The sequence below is a fragment of the Macadamia integrifolia genome, chromosome 2, assembly GCF_013358625.1.
Source record: "Macadamia integrifolia cultivar HAES 741 chromosome 2, SCU_Mint_v3, whole genome shotgun sequence".
NCBI classification, from domain to species: Eukaryota; Viridiplantae; Streptophyta; class Magnoliopsida; order Proteales; family Proteaceae; genus Macadamia; species Macadamia integrifolia.
The window spans coordinates 13,275,296-13,297,846 of NC_056558.1; the positions used below are offsets into that span (position 1 = coordinate 13,275,296).

The 22,551-nt window shown below is 36.9% G+C and overlaps 3 protein-coding genes across 5 annotated transcripts; all 3 read left to right on the plus strand.

Moving 5' to 3' along the window:
* Positions 1 to 434: 434 nt before the first annotated feature.
* On the plus strand, positions 435 to 1,499 carry LOC122071482. The gene has a single exon (XM_042635842.1). It carries the CDS (start codon positions 535 to 537, stop codon positions 1,135 to 1,137), a length of 603 nt encoding a protein of 200 aa, XP_042491776.1. The 5' UTR covers positions 435 to 534; the 3' UTR covers positions 1,138 to 1,499.
* Positions 454 to 7,550, plus strand: LOC122071470. Its single transcript, XM_042635834.1, has 2 exons — positions 454 to 483; positions 6,585 to 7,550. The coding sequence occupies exon 2, from the start codon at positions 6,637 to 6,639 to the stop codon at positions 7,252 to 7,254; it is 618 nt and encodes a 205-aa protein (XP_042491768.1). The 5' UTR covers positions 454 to 483; positions 6,585 to 6,636; the 3' UTR covers positions 7,255 to 7,550.
* A 10,104-nt stretch (positions 7,551 to 17,654) lies between these two features.
* Positions 17,655 to 21,064, plus strand: LOC122093324. 3 transcript variants are annotated; one of them, XR_006144418.1, is made up of 3 exons: positions 17,655 to 18,394; positions 18,987 to 19,038; positions 20,126 to 21,064. XR_006144418.1 is itself a non-coding variant. In XM_042663632.1 (2 exons), exon 1 carries the CDS (start codon positions 17,767 to 17,769, stop codon positions 18,376 to 18,378), a length of 612 nt encoding a protein of 203 aa, XP_042519566.1. In that variant the 5' UTR covers positions 17,655 to 17,766; the 3' UTR covers positions 18,379 to 18,394; positions 18,987 to 21,064. The 3 variants fall into 3 exon arrangements, 1 of the variants encoding a protein (XP_042519566.1); XR_006144420.1 differs by having other exon boundaries at positions 20,142 to 21,064; XM_042663632.1 differs by having other exon boundaries at positions 18,987 to 21,064.
* Positions 21,065 to 22,551: the final 1,487 nt, after the last annotated feature.

The following is a 22,551-nucleotide window of genomic DNA, read 5'->3' on the forward strand; positions in this document are numbered from 1 at the left end:
GATTTAAATTAAAATTTAATCCTTTAAACCATTGTCACTGACAAAATCCATGCTTCCCTCGAAAGGAAAATAAAATCCAAAAACATGAGGTAAGGGCTTCATTGAGAAATAGAGGAAAGAGGAAGGATATTTTCGTCATATGAAAATGGCAATAAGAGTAATAATGGTACTAAAAGTATGCCTCAGGCCCTCAGGGGCATTCCCATGATTAAGACCCAATAATGCCGAATCCCATACGTGGCAGGTTCTTGATCTCCCTCCAAAAGCTGTTAGACAAAACGGCTCGAAAATTCGTCGGTTTGTGCAGCCTAAAGATTAAAGCCGTCAGATCCGAATCTGAACAAGAAACCTATATAACCGTCAATCTTTCTTCCCTGAAGTCCTATAAATAGAACGGTTGAGGCGGACAAAGGTTTGAAGAAATAGAGGGCCTAATAGCCTTGAAGAATCATTCTTCTCATCTCCCCTCGCTCTGTTCCTTCTTTTTCTTCGCTGGCCTTTCCTTCAGTTCAACTTTCTGCTTCTCACTCTCAAATGAAAATGACGACTTCAAATTCGAGAACCAGATCCAGTGGACCAGTCTTGTCGTACGGGATTCAGAGAACGATCTCTCCGTCGTCGTCGACGGCTTTCGCGTCTGCAAGTTCGAGTTTCTCTCCCCGATCTACTGGTTTCTTCAATAGATCAACCTCTCCTACTCGCGTCAATCTCAATGGTTCCGTTCCTTCTTCTCCGAATGTTCGGTTTTCGATCGACCGATCTCTGTCTCCAAGCAGATCGATTGCTGCTTCTCCTCGTGATCACGTCGTGGGAAAGCAGAGCAATCATCTGCCCGCTCAATCATCTACGAAGAGGACGTGTATGTGTTCGCCGACTAATCATCCTGGTTCGTTTCGTTGCAGTCTACACAAAGGTGTCGATAATCATCATCATCATGCGGAATCATATCCAGCGTCTCATAGATTGAACGCCCGGAGATCGGCGATGACGAATTCGCTTGTTCGGATCTGTACTGTTGAGGGAGAATTGGTTAAGAGAGCTTTGGCAGCTTTGATCAGACCTTCTTCTCATCAACAGAAGAGAAGATCGTCGTTCCAGCCAAGACCTAGCCGGCTTTCTGTCATGTCAAAAGCGTAAGACTAGTGATCAATCGAGCCAGGTTCGTTTAATTCAATTATATTCCTCTATCCTCCTCTGTAAATCCTTGTATTTCCATTGTGTTTCGGCACTGGAAAGGAACCCTTTTCTTTTGGGGCTTTTATGGAGAGAGCAGAAGCTTAGCGTGGAGCAGCAGATTGAGGTCAAGGCACCAAGAGGTTTCCTTTTTTCCTTTGTACATCTCTAGAGATCAGAGAACGGAGACCAGAAACCTAAAAACCTGACAGGACAAACTTGTACATACCAATTTTGCCACTAATGATGGCAGTTTGAAGGACTTGATCAGATATCAGATTTCACGGTTGACCTAAAATTAAGATATAATCCATTAATTAACCAAACTCAATTAATTTACAGAAGCGGCAAGACCCGATTTATCATCTATGGGCATCGTTTGTTCATCTATGGGTGTCGTTTGTTTTAAACAAGCAGCGTTTCAGTGTTTAATCATTGAAGGATCCATCATCTGTGTTACGGTATTCCGATTCATGTGCCATAGCTGTTTTGCTTTTCCGTTACGGTACGACATTCTCCGTCATTGGTGTACTGCGTTGGTCATATATTATTGTCCAGCTGGCATGTGCGTCATCGTATTCGTTTTCTTTGTTGCGTTTCGCCATTTCGTGGAGGTAAGTTTTTTAGATTTGCCCTTATTTTATTTTATTTTTCTTTATTTAATTTATGAGGTTTATTTGGTTATTTCATTTGCAGATTTGGTGGCCGCCCTTGACTGCGTAATTTGGTGTCCACTCTCCATACTTTGCCGTGGGGATTTGCATTTGGTATCTTTATTCTACCAAAAAAAAAAAAAAAAAAAAAAAAACTGCATGACCATTGACGAAAGAATCCCATTGGACTGAAATTAATTAAATGAATAAAAAAAGATACGAAAAGGACAAATTTAACTTAATTAACTTGAATAGAGTTCAAAGCTGCAGGAGAAATTGGAATATTTGTGAGAAAATAGATGAAAAAAAAAAAATCCAATTCAATGCATATATATTTTACAATCAATTATAAAATTTTAAGACATATAATTTAACATCAATTTTAATTCATACGTCATAGAAAAAAAAAATATATCTAAGTTATCCAGTTAAGCAATGTGGCTTGCAGTTATGATGTTATTCATTATTGTTAACATAGTTAACACGCTCGTTAACTCCCAAAATGATGCATGTTCAGTTGGAGTTGAGCCTTAATTAGAAATCTACTTCAACAGCTCATCGACTAGTAGGTTCAATTTTTTTTCATTGAATTTGAGTTGAAGGTGATATCATGGGAAATATAGACCTTTGAATAACTTCACATTGTCGAAAGAATCAGGTTGATCAGAATGTAGAAGAGAAGGATATGAGTAATTTAAGTAGCCAATATATTTTACCAAGTCTAAGATCTTAAAAATCATAAATAAATAAATAAAAAGAAAACGTGTTTAAAACAAAATCAATGGTAGTCGACTGTCCTTTTTTTTTTTTTTTTCTGTATCTTGAAGAATCAAACGGCAAAATTCAAACAACACCACCTTGATGAGTACATAGTCACAAGCGCACTGTCCACGTAGGTGTTAAGGTCGATTCCTTTATAGAAAAATGCAAAAAAAAAAAAAAAAAAAAAAAAAAAAAAAAAAAAAAAGAAGAAGAAATTTTCATCCAATTCTCAGTGAGTTGGGAAATCAATCCAGATAGGATATATTCATCAGATTTTTCACCGAATTTAGAAACTCAAGCCAAAGCATTTCAACAGAATACGCAAAGACAACAGCAAAGTCAAGTATACATCTGAACAACACCGAATATACACCTCAGATCACAGATGATTGTGGCAGAGATGAAGCTATAACTTGAAGATTTTGTCTATAAAGTCGCCAAGCCATGGTTGCATGGTTGTGGGTTGCTCCTATTGGAGGTTGAGTCTTCTTTTACTTGGGATACTGAGCATTTGGTACTGGGCAAAGCACTACTAAGATGCAAAGGAGTGGGAATAAAAGATATCAAGGGTAATTTATTGTTCATAGAACATTACAGGTGAAGGAGAAGTGGAAGTTATATTTTGTAAGGAAAAAAAAAACTTAATAAAGGATTTTGAATAAGTATATATAACCGTATAGGTTAAGTAAAAAAGAGTGATAGTAATTATTCTTATTAAAAATAAAGATTTTGGGAGAGAAAATTTGGGTAGGATGATAGCATGGTTTCAAGTATCGGTATAGAATAGTTTGTATCGGATTGATATTGATTGAGATCGATCTTTGATTTAATACCGATTTAGATCAGTTATTCGAATCGTTTCAAGGGTAAAATAGAAAAAAAAATATATTTTATAAAAAATAAGGGATAAAATAAATCGATATCCACCTATCCAATCTTATCCGGATTGGTACCGGATCATACCGTCCCATAAATCCTTGGATGGTAGGTAGAATAAAAAGGATGAGTCATACATTCACACGCGGAGTGTGATTTGGCGAACAGAGGACAAAACAAGATAAATGGACCCAGACAAAGCCAAACACGGCTTCATTTAACTTAGTCAACTAAGTAGTCGGCATAACCAAATAACTAATAACTTACGATGGCCGACAAAAAGAAACGGCCATGCTGCTTGGGGAGATGGGAAAGAGATATATTTGGAAACAAAAGGAAAGGTGTTAGATGTTCATTCATATAATAAGTTAATCATTTGAGCATTTGATCCATTTTTCTGCTATTTGAGGCTGCATGTGACTTGAATTTAGGGGTGTCAATCGATCAGGCCGGATCGATTTTAATTGGGTTTGATCATTTGGAAGCCTTATGTCGTAAAAGTCCATTTAAATAAACAGGCCTATTTTTTTGAGGGGGGGTTAGTACGATTTATAATCGGATCGCTCAATGTCGAGCTTTAATTGGGCTTCCTTAATTGGGTCTTAACTGAGTTATGAACTTATTTAAGTCTAAAAGGGCTCTAAACGAGCTTTAAACGTATCTACCATAAAAAAAACTTTTCTTAAGTTGGTTGAATGCCTAAAAATATATAAAACAAATATTTAATAAAAAAGAGAAATGATATGAGATTATGGTTGTTCCTACAAAGAAAAAGAAGAGATTATGACATTTACAACTTACAAAATAAAGCTTAATTAAATCAAATCCTATTACAAAGCAAAAGGAAATAAAGCTTAATTTGTTTCTTACTAGCAGTGGCAAAATAAAAATTTAAGTAGAATTAAAGGGGGTCGGGCTGGGTCTGGCTACAACGAGTTGGTTCAAGTTGGGCATATAAGCATGTTAGTTTGGACAGGCACCCGATGGGCTAGCTACTTGCACCGTGAACGCTCATTTAGCCTGACACATTTAGTAATCGGATTGGTCTAGATCGAACTGTAAATGTGTCGAACTTGGTTGGGCCTATTGATGCGGGCTTAGAATTGACACCCTACCCGAATTGGTTCAGACTTGAAATCGGGAGAGGAGCATTTCCCATCACGAATCTGTGCCACCTGACACTACGTGTCTCACCTGCACATTGGTTCAAACTTGAAACCTCTGTTGGGAGAGTTGAGGGTTGAGGCACTTTTCTCAACGTCCAGAGAGAGAGAGAGAGAGAGAGAGAGAGAGAGAGAGAGAGAGAGAGAGAGAGAGAGAGAGAGAGTATGTGTGATAAACCCAAGGGGATAGCACAGTTGGTGAGCAACGAATTTGATATGAGCCGTAAACTCGGATGTCCTAACTTCAACTCCCACTAAGCACACATTGGGCCACTCACACGGCGGTGTTTAATGCTCTTCACTGCTTTTAGTGAAAGTTAAATGGTTCTCATTCAACCCCGGTATGACCAGGTTCATGCGGTTGTAAGGTCAGTATGCTTGAATACCCGTCATTAGCCGTCGTTAGAAAAAAAAAAAAAAATTTAAGTATGATAATATGTGTGATATGGTTAAGTGCTTGACAATGTCATTGGATCGATATGCCTTTTAATAGGCAATTGGGTGATTTTCTCTTACCACTTTGGAGGTAGTATTGCAATACCAAATGAGCACTTAATAATCCCTTGAATTAATAATTATAGCATTTAATGAGGATTTCCCACCCACATTTCAAACCATTTTAACCTCCCATTCATTCGGAAAAAATGTCAAGACCAAACACTACTTTAGTGCGGGTTGGCTGCAAAACAATGTGCGTTTAGATGAAAACGATGTGCTGTTGAATAGGGGAGAAGGGTGGCTGTGATTTGAAAGAAATTTCCAGAAGGAGGGGAAGTTAATTAGTCCTCCAAGATTACATTGATTTAGTCCTGAAGTTAGGGGATCGACTTAGCTCTTAATCTATTCTAACTTCTTCTAATGGTAGGCAGACCACCACTTTAGGGTATTATTTAACAATAAATAAGATGTAATCTCCCTTAGACCTCTCTCTTTTGATAAGTCATATCTTTAAATATTTAATTCCAAATAATTTATAATAAAATATTTTATATCTTATAATTAAAGAAAATGAGGAAGTTAGGAATATCATCAGCTTTCTTAGAATTAACGGCCCAACCTATGGGAGGATTGGAATGGTAGGGACAAAAGGGACTTTTCAAAGGAAAATGAGAGAAAGATGGACACATATTTGGATATACCACTAACATATTCAGTCTTTTACATTAAAAAAATGATTAATTAAACTTTTTTGAATTAATGTCAATCTCTTATATGCGGGGCTTTATGAATCGATATTGGTATCAAATTGGCCCAGATTAGCCGTATCTATATTAGTATCAACCTTGATTAAAATCATTTATAATATTGATATGTATCATTGCCATTCACCAATTTTTATTTTTTTTAATCAATTTGATCAATATCAAATCAATATTGATCGATACATATTGATATCATAAATGTTTCAAATTTGATCGATGTTTGATTCAAGCTTTGCTAAGAGTAAAAATAAAAAATAAATAAAAAAATAAAAGAAAAAAATGATTGAAAGTTTATTATGTTATTATGAATTTTATTTTATTATATATTTATATATTATTTTATATTCTTGACATTCAAACATAGCCTTAAATCCCTGTTTACGTGTGTTTCCCATGACTCCTCCCCAAGAAAAAAATAAATAAAAAAATATTTAGGCAAGGGCTTTTTTGAGAAATAAAAGACAGAAGAAGGGTATTTTCGTGGTATGAAAATGGCATTATGCGTAATATCAGTACAAAACAGTAGGCATCCGGGGAATTCTAATGATTAAGAGCCAATAATGCCGAAATCCCATACGTGAGAGGCTCTTGAGATCTTTCCAGCTGTTAGATCAGAATCTTCACTCCAAAACAATGTAACCGTCGATCTTTCTTCACTAATGTCCTATAAATGGAGCAGTTGAGGCGAACGTGGGTTTGAAGAAATAGAGAGCCAACTAGCTTTCAAGAATCATTCTTCTCATCTTTCCTGCTTCTTTTTCTTCGTCTGCTTTTCCTAAGTTTCAAGTTTCAACTTCTTACTCTCAAATGAAAATGACGACTTCAAATTCAAGAGCCAGATCCAGTGGACCAGTCTTGTCTGACGGGATTCAGAGAACGATCTCTCCGCCGTCGTCGACGGCTTTCGCGTCTGCAAGTTCGAGTTTCTCTCCTCGATCGACTGGTTTCTTCAATAGATCAGTCTCTCCTACTGGCATCAATCTCTGTGGTTCCCTTCCATCTTCGTCTTCTCCATCTGTTCGGTTTTCGATCGACCGATCTCGCTCTCCTAGCAGGTCGATTGCCGTATCTCCTCGAGATCAGGTCGTGAGTAAGCAGAGTAATCATCTGTCCGCTCAATCATCTCCGAGGAGGACGTGTATGTGTTCGCCGACTAATCATCCTGGTTCGTTTCGTTGCAGTCTCCATAAAGGTGTCGATAACCGCCATCATCATGCGCCATCGTATCCATCTTCTTATCGATTGAATGCTCGGAGATCGGCGATGACAAATTCGCTTGTTCGGATCGGTTCTGTTGAGGGTGAATTGGTTAAGAGAGCTTTGACAGCTTTAATTAGACCTTCTTCTCATCAACAGAAGAGAAGAGCGTCGTTCCAGCGAAGACCTAGCCGGCTTTCTCTCATGTCGATAACTGAAGACTTGTGATCAATCAATCGAGCAGGTTCGTTCAACTATATTCCTCGATTCTCTTCTGTAAATATCTTGTATTGCCGTATTGTTTCGGCACTGGAAAGGAAGCCTTTTCTTTTAGCGCGAGGGCAGAATCCTGGAATAGAGCAGCAGATTGACAGAGCCTATCGAGGCATCTCTTTGTACATCTCCAGAGACCAGAGACCAGAGACCAGAGACCAGAGATCATAGATCATAGACCAACTTGTACATACCAATTTTGCTGTTTGAAGAACTTGATCAGATATCGGATTTCACAGTTTAACCTAAAATTAAAATCTAATCCATCAATTAACCAGACGCAAAATTTACTAAAGCGACAAGATCAGATTTATCATATATGGGTATCGTTTAATCATCGAAGGTTAAGTCATCTTTGCGACGGTTCCCGATGCCTGTGTCGTAGCTGTATTGGTTTTCCGTTACGGTATGACGTTCTCCGTCGTTGACTAAAGCGTTTGTGGTAAATCATTGGCTGCCGGCCTGCCGGCCGGCATGTGTGTCATCATATACGTACGTACTTTGTTGCGTTCGTGGAGGTAATAATTTTTTTTTCTTAAATTTATTTATTTATTTATTTATTTATTTATTCATTCATTTTACTCTTTGGTTATTTCGCTTGCAGATGTGGTAGCGGCGTGACTTGACTGGGTGATCTGGTGTCCACTGTCTATACTTTACCGTGGGATTTGCATTTGATCTCTTTATTCTGGGAGAGCATGATTGTTGTCCAAAGAACCCTATTTGACTGAAATTATATGGAATGAAGAACTGAAAGACACGAAAAGAACAAGTTTAACTAAATCACTTAATCAAATTCAAATCTACATAAGAAATTGGAATATTTGAGAAAAAACAAAAATAAACCAAGGTCTGTACCGAGGTTCTAAAAACAGAATCGAGATTGCTGACAGATTCCAATCTCAATTGGCTGGAATGGGCCAAAATCAGTCAGAAACAGAACATAATCAACGGGAATCAATTGATGAAAATTGATTGAAACAATCTTAGCTGATTTTGATCCGAATAGGTTGACTTTAAGGACGGAAATTAAAAAATAAAATTATTTATCAAAATTAAATCGAATTGATTATTGCAAAACCGTGAAATCTTTTAATAAATGGTTCAGTTTATTAAAATTGAAATTGTTTATTAAATGGTTTAGTTTTGATTTTAACATTTAAATTGTTAATAAATCGTTAAATCAATTAACATATGCATACTAAATTTTGGTAATTTAATAAAATTTTACATTAAGCAATTATTAAAAAAAATATAAAAATAAATAATTCAATTTAATGTTAAATTTATATCAATTTAGGTAAAAATTCGTTTGGATAAAAAATTAGAAAACATAAGAAAAACATTTAAATCGGAATCATTTATAAATGGTTTCATTTTTAATATATGAAACTGTTGATTAATAGTTCGGCTTTGATTTTACGTAAAAAAATTTACACCAAATTGAATCAAACTATTTACATTGGAATTGAATTGATTAATACCCTTAGTTGATTCAAAGCTCCAACTGAACAAACCTAATAACCAAAGCAGACCAAATGATGAAATGAGGTTGGGATAAACTATTGAAGACTCTTGTTTCTTTAATACATGAAAATAAAATTACATTAAAAGAGATTAAGAGGTAGAGAAAATTGCATTAAAAGAGATTAAGAGGTAGAGTCTTACACACACAATGTACAACATTTTTTTTTTCTTACTCCTTCTGGCTAGATGATATATCATCATAATAAAACTCATATCCTTCTAAAAAAATTTAAACCATTTCATTTAATAAAGAATACCTCTCAAACTCTGTGTGGCTGTAAGGGGAATTAAAGGGAAGGGGAGTGAAATTTTAATACTTCAAAAATAAATATTTGTAACCATTACCCCATGTGACTATATCATTAACTTCAAGTTACTCTATATTTGGTTATTAAATTTCACTTTACTTTGCATCCAAAATCCTTTAGTATAAGTTAAAAAAAAAAAAAATTCACTATATTATGTAAAATAACAATTACATGTAAAATGTGCCATTACTAAATATGATTAAAAAAAAAATAATTTATACAATAACATGGGATCATATGGAGTAATGATTATAAAAGTTTATTTTTTAAGTATAAAAATTTCACTTTCCTTCCCCTTCAATATTTCTTACAATCAAACATAGTCTCATATCAATCAGATAAGGAAAAACTTCCATGGTCATTCTTGTTCCCCTTGCATCAACATATTCACCATCCCTTCTGAATCAATTCATAGGATACCAGGTTTGATCTTTAATCCCCTTGCTTGGGATAATCATTCAAGAGCTCCTTAGATTTCTAACTCTTGTGTGTTCCCTACATAATTAGCACATATGGAAGAACATATGCATTGATCATTTACAAATATAACTACAGCCCATCTAGCTTTACAGTGAACAACTTCATAGTTTCCATCACATACTATATAATACATTCATCCAGAGGTAAAGAGCCCTAGGTAATTCGGCCACCACAAATGCATTTTAGGTGCAACAGGGAAATTGTGGAAGTTTATGGGATGAACAACGAACTTGGTATTAGCCGTAAACTCGGACGTCCTAAGTTTGACTCCTGCTAAGCACACTTTGGGCCACTCACACGGGGGTGTTTAGTGCTCTTCATTGCTTTCAATGAAAGTTGAATGGTTCTCATTCAACTCTGATATGACTCGGTCCATGTGGTTGTGGGGTTAGTATGGCCCACGGTACTAGTCAGGCCGAAGGTTTGGATACCCATTGTTATCATAAAAAAAAAGGTGGAAGTTTATGGGATGAACATATTGACTTCTTTTGATGGCAAGGGGAATTTAAAGGGAAGTGAAGTGAAATTTTCATATTTAAAAAATAAATGTTTGTAATCAATAGTCCATGTAACTATATCATTAATTTCAAATCATTTCATATTTGGTTATAAAATTTCAATTTACTTTCGAAACTCTTACTTGAATTCAAACACCACCACCTTAAATAATAAATATATACTCACAAGTGCGAATGTTTAGGCCCAACCCTTATTTCAAGAAGAAAAAAAGAAAAAAAAAAAATTCCTCGTCAAAATTTCAGCAAGTTAGAATCCATGATCCAACTAGGGTATATTCATAATGATTTTTGCCTAATTTGAAAATTCAAGGGCAAGCATTTCAACCAAATACTCAATGACAACCACAAAATCAAGTATATATGGGGGGGGGGGGGGAGTCGGTAAAAATGGAGGTGAGGTTGAGGCTGAATGTGATCCAGATGGTCTCATTATCAAAACAAGTGCTCTAATTGATGTTGGTGGTAGTTTTGGTGGAGCTGAAGCTCATGCTGTGGAGGTCATCTATGAGATGCATAATTGTGGGTTGCTTTTGCCATAGGTTGAGCCCTCTTCTGTTTGGAGTACTAGGTATTGGCCAAGCACTACTAAGATGCAAAGCAGTGAAAAAAAAAAAAAAAAGATATCAAGCGTAATTTGGAGTTTTCGAAATACTAGGGTAAGAGGAGTGGAGAAAATTGTATCTTCTCTGAGGGGTTGGTGTGCATGGAGGCAAGATTGAGACTGCATGCAATCCAGGTGAACTCAGAATCGGAACAAATGTTGTGATTGATGTTGGTAACGGTTGTGGTGAAGGCAAGCTAATGCTCTGGAGATCCGTCTATGAGGTTTGCCTCCATGGTTGAATGGTAGTAGGTTGCTTTTGTTGACCTGCCTCCATGGTTGAATGGTTGTAGGTTGCTTTTGTTGTCGGTCAAGCCCACTTCTAGTTGGATACCAAATGCTGCTACTAAAAAAAAAAAAAAAAAAAAAGCCGTCCGTAAAATACAAGGAAAAAAGAATTCTTTTATTCTCTTTTATTGGTAATCAAATAGACAAATATTTTTTTTTTTCCAACCATTTTATTCTTTCTTTTCTTTTTCTTTTTCTTTTTCTTTTTCATTTCTTTTCTTCTCTTTTCTTAGCTATCAAACACAGCCTAAGGATATTAAAAAAGAAAAACTTTGAAGTAAATATAAGTCAAGAGTGAGTAATTGTTTCAATTAAAAATAAAACTTCTTGAAAGGTGAAAGAAATTTTGAAAAGATAGTAGAATGAAATGCATGAATCATACATTCACATGCGGTGTGCCATTTGGCGAATAGTTGACAAAACAATTTCTAACAAAAACAAAGCTGATGAAAATGCCAAAACACAGCTTAATTTAATTAATTTTGATCAACCTTTTTTTTTTTTTAATTATAATAAATTAATTTTGGGGTCACCCAATGGCCCCAGAAAATGATAAACGACCATATAAAGTTGTAAGAGAAAATTACATTGCCACCCCCTGAACTTTGGTCCTTATTCAATGCCACCCCTTGGACTTTTTAAAACACCAAAGACACCCCCTGAAAATTCAAACAATTCCAAATCAGTCCCTGCCGTTAGCTTTACAGTTATGTGGTAGAATTTATGTTAGTTTTTTTTTTTCCCAAAATTCCTAAAACACCCCCATATGATGTGAATGGACAATATTACCCCCCTTTCCCTTCTTCTAAGCTCTCACTCTAAATTCCCAAACTGAGAAGGAAGAGAAGAAACAACAGTCGCCTTCCTCTGAAACCTGCAACTATCGTCAGCAGCTCTCCCCTCCGGCATGCGATCATGAGCTTCTCTCCCCTCCAACTTTACCATTAAAGTCAATAATATCCTGGCCAGCAGTATCAAACGACTATTTGGAGAATACTTTAACTGCATTGACTCGGCATGATTTTCACTATTTGTTTACTGAAAAAGAAATTTTCCAAGGAAAGATATCTGTTGTCTCTGTTGGCATGCATGAACTTGAACCATAGGTTAAAAATTTATTTGGCTTTTGAGTTGCTGGTCTAGTAAATACCATGCTTTGTCAAGATATCAACTATCAACAAACAACTTTACCATTCTGAATGTATGAAGAAACTTGTTAGGATTTTTATGTGGGCTTAATTAATACCGATTGATCCATTGGGCCCAAGCAATTATAGACCCACTCTGATTAGGAAACTCCTAGCTCTTTCCATTGTGAGAGTGGAATAGGGTTTTAGGGATTCTATTATAAATAGAATACTGACGGTCCCTGCAGTCATTACTTTTAATGCCTTATTGGTTTTGGGAGCATGGTTTTTTCACAAGAGCAAGTGCACAGAAAGAGAGGAAACCTTAGAGTAAGAGGCTGCAGAAGAACTCCATTTGTATAGTTCATCATTATCATCTTCATGGGAGTAATGTTTAACCACATGGGACAGAGGTTCATGGGGCTTCTAAACTTACACATGTACTTCTCTATTCCCTTTTATGGTTCATGTCATGGATGTCCCATTGATTATTATAGATATGGTAAATTTATATGGTTATGTATTTTAAGATCTATGAATGGAGTACTTTATTGATCTTGGTTTAGGAACTATACCCATGGTTAAATATCTTTTATGATTCTTGTATTCTAAATACTATAGGGTTATTCATATGTTTAATATAGTAAAGGATCCCCAACAAAACTTTCTACAATCCCTATTTCTTTCTGAAAAAAACAAAAAGAAGATTTATTATAAATTTTTGCAACACAACTAAGTAAGAACTAAGCACCATACCTTTTGAGGATTACTTGGCTTTCTAAGGTAGCAAGTGCTCGACTCAGGAAGTTGTATTTGGGGCATTGATCTCATTAATCCAACCTTCTTTGAGAGACATGCATCAAGATTGTTGACTACACAACAAATAACCTCATGATCCTGTTCCTTCAATGCCTCTACATAATTGGAACAAGTAGAAAGAAGCAATTTGGACAAGTTATCCATAGCATTAAGCAGCAACTGAATATCAATCTTTGGTCTGGTGTCAGATGCTCCACCGAATTGTTTAGCAAGCCCAACAGGAACGCTGGCTAGAGAAAAAGGCAAACTTGAAGAATGTTCCACAGCATCGAATTGTACACAAGATGAGCCATCCTGTCCAAGATCCTTGATATCCATTCCAAAATCTACAACCGTTGCCTCTGAGGTAAACAGTTTTGCATATGTAATGTTATTGCCATAACTCATTTGTTTCATGTGAGAAGGTTTGAGTCTCAGAATTTTTTGAACAAATTGATGGAACATGTTTTTATCTTGGTTGAGTCAGTTCCTAGATGACATCGGAACATAATATCTCATTCTCAATGTTCACTTTTGAATGATAATGTGTTGATTTAACAGAATCTTTTAATTCATTTCCACATATAGAAAATTAACCGACGAAATTCCCTTAGGAAAGGATGATGAACCATTTTCATTTTCGTAAGGTCTTATGTTCACCCCTTTCTTCTGTGAGGAAACAGGAACAGCATCATCGGCATTGACAGCAAGAATATGAGGCCCTCCAAGATTTGAGTTATTACATCCTTCAAACTCCTCAACATGTAAATATGGCGGTAGTACGCCGGAGGGGAGAGAGGCTCACGATCGCACGCCAGAGGGGAGAGGAGCTCACGATTGCACGCCGAAGGGGAGAACTGCTGATGGTAGTTGCAGGTTTCAGAGGAAGGCTACGACTGTTTCTTCTCTTCCTTCTTGGTTTGGGGATTTAGAGTGAGAGTTTAGAAGAAGGAAAAGGGGGGTAATATTGTCCATTCACACCATATGGGGGTGTTTTAGGTATTTAAAGAAAAAATTAATAGAAATTCTACCAGGCTAATGACATTAGGGGTGTCAACCGGTCGGGCCGGTTCGGTTTCGATCGGGCTTAATCGGGCTTGAAGACTTTCAAAGGCTACATCGTGTCCGCCCATTTAACTAATCGGGCTTAGTTATTGAGAGCATGGTACGCTTTATATTCGGTCGGTCGGCCTCGGGCTATAATCGGACCACCTTAATCGGGCTTTAGTTGGGCCTTAACTAGGCTACGAACATGTTTAATGTTAAACGGGCTTTAACCGGTTTTTAAACGGGCCCTCTTTAAAATGTGCTTTTTATATTCCGGCCCACTCATGCAAGCCCAAAAAAATGAAAATTAATTAATAAATGATACCAAATATAACCATTATTTAAAATGTGAACATGTTTTTACTTTTTAATTTGGGGGGTAAAATAGATATTCTACAATCATTAAAGGGTCGGGCTAGGCCGGTGCACAATAGGCCGGTCTCGATCTGGTGTTAAACGATCGGTCTCGATCGGGCGTCCCATGATCCAAGTAGCAAAACCAAGACCGACCGTTTATAAACGGGCCGGGCTCAAGCCCGACACATTTAATAAACTGTCTGGGCCGGGCCGGGCCGATCTATAAACGGTCGGTCCCAGTCGATTTAGTCGGTTCGGGCCACAAATTGACACCCCTAAATGACATGGACTAATTTAAAATTATTTGAATTTTCCATGAGTGTCATTGATGTTTCAAAAAAATTCAGGGGTAACAATGTAATTTTCTCAAGTTGTAAACTGTGTATGCCACTTGGGGTGCGTGTGTGATCCGCGCATTGTTCCAACTTTGAAACCGGGGCGGAGCGTTCCTTTGAAGAATCCGTCAATGGTCAGTGACTCTGTGCCCACTTGGCAGTTAAGAAGTTGGAACCACATGACTGACTAACGTCACTGACCCGCGCATTGGTGGGTCCCGACTTAACTCCTCGTACGAGTTCCCTAGTTTACTCGCACATTCCTTAGTCACGAATCCCGTGACTACGAGTCTCACGCTCTCAGACCGCGCATTGGTTCACTTGAAACAGGGGGAGGAAACGTTCCTGTCATGAATCCGCGCCACTTGGCACTACGTGTCTTGTCTCCTCCGCTCATTGATTCAATCTTAAAACCGCTGTTCGTGTGACTTCTCCCAACACTTTGTCGCACCCAATTAGTTTGAAGATTTACGTCTCCCAACGTCCTGAGTCTCCTGACCTTGAGGGGCACGAAATGGAAAGAAAGAGGAAGTAAGCTGGAGAATAAACAACGAAGATACAGATGATTTTTTTTTTTTCCCCAAATTGATTAGGTTTTCATACAAGAATGATTTTTCGATGACCTCTAATATACATTTGGACTTCATTTAATCCCTTTCTTTTTTTACTTAATTTTTATTTTCAGTGGAGTTGAAGTATGGATCAGATACCTTACGAGAATGTATAAAGACCTGATCCATGTTCCTTTCCGACATCCATGGATTTAAGGGATGGTATGCTGATATTGGTCCAAATCAGATCGAATTGATACGTATCAGTTGGTTTTACCCTTGCTTTTTTTTTTTTAAGTACATTTTTTTTCTTTTTTACTGTTTTACCCCTAAAACGATACAGTTAATTGATCTATTTTCAAAGATTGATTTCAATCGATGTCGATACGATACGATCGATAAGATACCAATACTTGAAACCATGGCCACACCTCAGTGCATAGTTTTAATAAAATCGGATTGACTCGATTAGGTTCACCCATATCAAAATGATATTGACTGAGATTGTTCCCCAATATTAATTCAATCTATATTGATCCATTGATAGGGTATAAGGGTGAATGGCTTAAAATATCAATTTAAAAAATAAAAAGGGTAAATCAATCTAATTGTATAGATAACAATTGAGTCTTGAGATCGGTAGGAAACAAATCCCAAGTTTCAAAACCTTGCCTAGTGTCACTTTCACTTTCATGGTTCTCATAATTGATAATTAATTTTTAATCATGTTTTACAACAACAACAAAATAAAACTTATTCCCACTTAGGTCGACTACATCGACCTAAACAAAAAAAATAAAGAGAATTGAATAGCCAATGATAAATTGAATAAATATCTCTGTATAAAAAAAAAGGGAAAATGTTGGATATGCCGCCGATATCAAGTATGCTAGCATCCATTGTGTCTATCTCTCTCTTTTCTTTTTCTGAAATGACCTTCATATCCTTTCTGAATGATACTCCATCATGTGTTCCTATTGGTGCTATCCGCTAGCATACTTGATATCGGCGGCATACCTATCCCTCTCCAAAAAAAAAAAATTACATTTTCATTAACTATTGAGTGATTTTCCTTAGTCATACACATGATCTCTTTTATTTATTTATTTTTGAATAATAACAGAAAGGATATTCCATGATATTGATCAAACCCTTATACGTACTAAGCTACCAACTCCTTTGATCACATGGTCTCATGTGAGGACATGAACAATCTCAAGGGTTGGCTTATGTATCTCCTTTGGGATAGTTTTGCAATACCAAATGAGCCCTAAAAGAGACTTAATTATATATATAACATTTTCAAAACATTTTAACCTCCCATTCATTCTGGTAATCGTCAAGACAAAACTACTTCACTGTGGGTTGCATGGAAAACAATGTGCGTTTAGATGGAAAACAATGTGCTGTTGAATAGGGAAGAAAATTGGTTCCAACATTAAAGAAATTTCTAGAAGATAGAGAGGAAGTTAATCCTCCAAGATTACTTTGATTTGAGTCTTAAATTAGTGGACCAAGTTGGCTTCTAGAAGGTAATCTATTTTAACTTCCTTTAATGGTAGGTAGACTGGTAGACCACCGTTTTGGGATATTATTTACCTAACAGTTAATAAATAGGCACTCAACCTAAAAACCTCTTTTCTCTAATTTAAGGGATTTTCTAACCCTTCATAATTTGATAAGTCATATCCTTAAATATCTCAACATGAATATTTAATTTATTAAAAAAATTATTCTCTAATAAATTCATTAACTTCTCTTGATTATGGTCAACTTCTTACATGCAAGGTTTAATGTATCAGTATTGGTATCAGATTGATTGTATCAATATTAATATCAACCCCAATTGATATTGTTATGATATTGATATGTATTATTGGTATTTGCAATCGATACCATATATTAATACCATGAATTAAATCATTGTTTACATGTCTTCCATACAAGATTTTAAAAATCAGATAAGTATGAATTGCTTGAATTATATTGATATTGATTGAGACCAAAACTCATTCCTAACAGAATAAATTATCCAATTCCAAAAGATAACGATCCCGAGTTTTAAAACCTTGATGATCTAATTCTACGATTCCTTTTCAGGAAAAGAGGTATCATAAAAGAATGGAAGCCAGGACTTCTATGAGAAATAGAAGACAGGGAAGGGTATTTCCGTCATATGAAAATGGCAATATGCGTAATATCAGTACAAACAGTATCAGGGACATTCCCATACCAATAATGCATCATCCCTACGTGGCAGGATCTTGAGCTCCCACTCAATAGCTGTTAGACAAACGGCTCGAAAATTCGTCGTTTTGTCCAGCATAGAGATTCAAAACCATCGGATCCGAATCTGAACTCTGAACCCATATAACCGTCGATCTTCTTCTCTGAAGTCCTATAAATAGAAGGGTTGAGCCAAGCGAAGTTTGAAGGAATAGAGAGCCAACTAGCCTGCAAGAATTATTCTTCTCGTGTCTCATCGCTCTGTTCGTTATTTATCTTCATCTGCTTTTTCTTATCAACGAAAATGACGACTTCAAATTCAAGAACCAGATACACTGGACCAGTCTTGTCCTACGGGTTACAGAGATCGAACTCTTCGTCGTCGTCGACGGCTTTCGCATCTGCAAGTTCGGGTTTCTCTCCTCCAACTACTGGTTTCTTCAATAGATCAACCTCTCCTACTTGCCGCAATCTCTGTGGTTCCGTTCCCTCTTCGTCTTCTCCTTCTGTTCGGTTTTCGATCGACCGATCTCGCTCTCCTAGCAGGTCGATTGCGGTTTCTCCTCGTGATCAGATCGTAAAGAAGCAGAGTAATCTTTTGTCTGCTCCATCATCTCCGAAGAGGACATGTATGTGTTCGCCGACTAATCACCCTGGTTCGTTTCGTTGCAGTCTTCACAAAGGTGTCGATAATCACCATCATCATGCCGGATCTTATCCCTCGTCTAATCGATTAAACGCTCGGAGATCAGCGATGACAAATTCGCTTGTTCGGATTGGTACTGTTGAGGGAGAATTGGTTAAGAGAGCTTTGGCAGCTTTGATTAGACCTTCTTCTCATCAGCAGAAGAGAAGAGAGTCGTTTCAGCAAAGACCTAGTCGGCTTTCTGTTATGTCGAATGCCGAAGACTTGTGATCAATCAATCGAGCAGGTTCGATCAATTATACACTTCAATCATCCTCTTTGTGTAGCCATAGTGTTTCGGCACTAGATTGGAAGCCTTTTCCTTTGGTGCTTTTATGGAGAGAGCAGAAGCCTAGCGTGGAGCATCAGATTGACAAAGCTTATCGAGGCACCAAGAAGTTTCCCCTTTTTCTTTATACATCTCCAGGGACCAAAACCCTAAAAACTCGACCTGGAGCCAACTTGTACATACCAATTTTGCCTCTAATGTACATACCATAGATTTCATACTTTTGACATATAATTGAGAAATAATCCATTAATTATCCAAACGAAATTAAACCACTAAAGCGGAAAAACCAGAGATGTGTCATCTATGGCATCGTTAGTAACCAGTGTTTAATCATTTAAAGGATTGACATCTGTGTCAGAGGGTTGCCGCTGCAAGTGCCGTTGCTGTTTTGCTTTTCCGTTACTGTTTGACGTCCGTAATCAGTGTACTGTGTTCGTAAATCATTACGGCCTGCCGCCGGCATTTGTGTCATTCGGTTTCGTGGAGCTATTATTTTTTATTTATTTATATTTATTTTACTCAATTTATTTGGTTATTTTGTTTGCAGATGGCGTCCCTTGGCTTTGGGTGATTTGGTGGCCACTCTCCATTACTTGAAGGTATCCTTTGCCCTGAGATTTGCATTTGATTACTTCTATTATTCTGACGGCATGACATTGACTGAATTAAGAACTCATTTCGACTGAAATTAATGAACTAAGAAATCGACGTCTGGAACATACGAAAAAGGTCAAATTTAACTAAATTACTTGACCAAAGCTCAAACCTTAAAGAGAAGAAATTAGCATATTTGTGAAAAAAAAAAAAAAAAAAAGGTTGGGCTTGGTCAGGTTTGAAAAAACTGAAATCGGGGATAAATTGGTCTGAATCGTCCAAAAATCAGTTAAAAATGTAACAGTCAGTGGTAATTGGCCGGCCGGTCCCAATAAGCCGATTCACCGAGGAGATTAGATTTGTTTTCTCGTCGTGATATAGTTGGTAAAATCCAGAAACCAGGGCGCCATTAGATCCTTCCAGAAAGAAGGGAAAAGAAAGGTTTTAAGGGTGTTAACTAAGAGTCCCATACACAGTCAAGCATAGCTGTATACAATATGATTATAGAGAGGAATATGCACGTAGCCATGCCCCACGCCCATGGAGTTACAGAGAATTACACTACTTACCTTTTATAAAATAAATCTGTGGTTGGAGTGTGGCAGATTCTATATAATACTATACTCCTCATATTTTTCATGTGGCAGAAGATACTTTTTTCTTTTTTTGGTATAGTCATTGCTGGCTTCTGATTTCTTAAATATATTTACCAAAACTCTTTAAGAACAGTACTTTCTTTGGGAAAAAAGTTTTTGCTGGGAAGAGTGGCTCCGATGGACACATTGAGGGGTGGGATGATCAGTTTATCCCTATGAAATGGGAAAAGATATCTCTGTGTATATTTTCTCATGTGTTTCTATTTTGTACTTTCATAATATTAATAGTCAAGGTGTCAAAATAAATAATATATTAAAAAAAAAGAAGATAGATATTTAATGAGAGAGAAATGAAAAATATAATATTAAAATGGCTTAATGGTAGCAGCGTTTAAGCACTTGCTTCATATAAGCACCACATTCGGTTTTAACAGTTGATTTTATCTGACATAATTTGAATCGTTCCTTTTTTTCAACCTATTACTCGTTATTCTAGTTTACTTTCCCAGCAGGGTTTTTGGTCAATATATTGTCATCTTCTCTTGCCGTGAAGAGCAACTGTAGTTTCACTCGCGTCTTCTCTAAGAGAGGACTTGTCGGTGCCTGTGTTTGTTCTCTTGGGTCTGGTAATACCCACCGGAGAGCCGGCGAGCGAGCCCTTTGTCCCAGCCAAGTGCCATCGACCTTGCAATCACAATCGCAGTCGCATCAGGTTTACAGTTCCGGTGATTGTGGCAACTTCTCACCAGTGTTACCACAGTCTGCAGAAGAGCTAAGAAGAGGCCGTTGGAATAGTTTCTATCATTAATGTCGGCATTTAAATGGGTTTATTCTTTTATTTATCTATAATGTTTTCTTTAGAACAAGAGGCGGTAGCTGTGTGAGAGCGATTGATAAACCGGTCAAGAATTCGCTTCTCTCACTTAATATTTTCCATGCTCTCTAATGAGAGAGAGGGAACAATATTCGAAGGTAGAAGGAGAGTTCATAGAAGCAAAAAAGAGCTGATGAATAATTATTGGCTAGGGGGAAGAGGAAACAAAGAGAGGGGACTGGCCAGAATTTTCTTTTGTTTCATCCTTTGTTCTACTACTTGGGATCCAACGCTGTCGTTGTTGCTTTCTTTTTTATTGTAGAAATCAAAACCTCTCTGCATCAAAGATTGTTAAACACCAAGTGAAAGAGAATGGTAGTTGGAGACCGGTGGTCGAATAAGAGAGGTGTAAAAGAAACAATTTCGTGCAAAATTGGAAACCTTATGTAGAAGTAGGGAGCCCTAATAGAGGTATGAGGGCAATCGATGGCTTGGATTAATTATCAAAAAATCAATGGTCAAAATTAAATGTGATGTTTATATGAAGCGGGCGCTTAAGTGCTGCTACCACTCACCCTATTAAAATTATCAAAGAGAATAAAATATAATTAATTACTATCAGTATCTTATATTTCTTATATTTACTCAAACTCTCTTATTTTAAACATTTCTTTTATTCTTTCACAAAAGCAAACTTTCATTTTTTTCACCGTATTTATTCGATATTTCTGTAAGTTACGCATGATCCCCTCCCCTCTCGCATCTCATTTTCGCCTCCACCACCATCCCATGGCTCCACCACTATCCTACACAGCCATCTCCTCCAGCTTCGCCCTCCCCTCCCCTCCCCTGCATCACCCTCCCTAACCCCCCTCCTTAGCTTTGACGTTTAAAGCGTCTTGTTGTCCTTGACTTTGATGGCGCTCACATTGATTCTGGTGCTGTCACTCTTAAAGCCCTTGGTGTCCCATTTTAGAAGCACGTTTTGGCTCATACTTGCAGGTAGAGTGTACTCTTTTCCCCCTCTCTCTACATCTATTGTTTCTATGTAGGTTCCCTCATTGTTTTTTTTTTTTGAAAAGATCCTTCCTCCTTGTCGTCTGTATAAGTTGGAGCAAACTTCGTAAACTCAGAGGCACCTTTTTTACTATTTAAAGGGTGAGGAAAGGCATATATAAAAGCAAGATGGACAAGTGTTGAATCTTCACATATATGTATAGAGGATCCAATCTCTTTTTTTTTTTTTTTAATCTTAATAATTGGAAAAGAAGATAAGAGACACTTTGGCATTCCATCAAGACCATAAAATGTGTTGATGTGCTAGTGTATTGTTACAACAATATATATTTTTTGATGACAAGTTCTATCCAGGAGCCTGGCCTACGCCAGAGGCAAACATGAGAAACCAAATTCATTATCAATTTGACCCTCCAGAAAATCGGAAATTCATCAGATCTTGGTCTTTTGAAAGTTCAAAAGTTAAATCTGATCAAATTTTTAGAAGCATTTCACTCTTTTCTTGCATAAACACGAGGATCACCACACTCCAAATCAAACGCAAGAACAAGCATGTGTTTAGTAGATTGTGTGTGTATATATATATATATATATATATGGGAGAGGGATAGGTATGCCGCCGATATCAAGTATGCTAGCGGATAGCAGCAATAGGAACACATGATGGAATTTAGAAAGGATATGAAGGTCATTTCAGAAAAAGGGAAGAGAGACACACAATGGGTGCTAGCATACTTGATATCGGCGGCATACCCAAACTTTTTCATATATATATATATATATATATATATATGGAAAAATATTTTCTGTGGTGGAGTGGCCTCGTGCTACACATGGGAGCGAAATGACCAACCTGCCCCCATGAAAGGGAAAATGACTCATTTGTAGATGCATTGTCCACAAGAAATACTTTCCCTATCCTATTTTTTTTTTTTTTTTTTTTTTTTATTTTTTGATCCATATCGGATTGGTATCGACTGAGACCGATCCCCAATCTGGATAATTTTAGGGTTAAAATAGGAAGAGACAATACTTTTTATAAAAGTCAGGTAAAATAGACCGATACTCATCCAATCTAGAATGGTATTGAC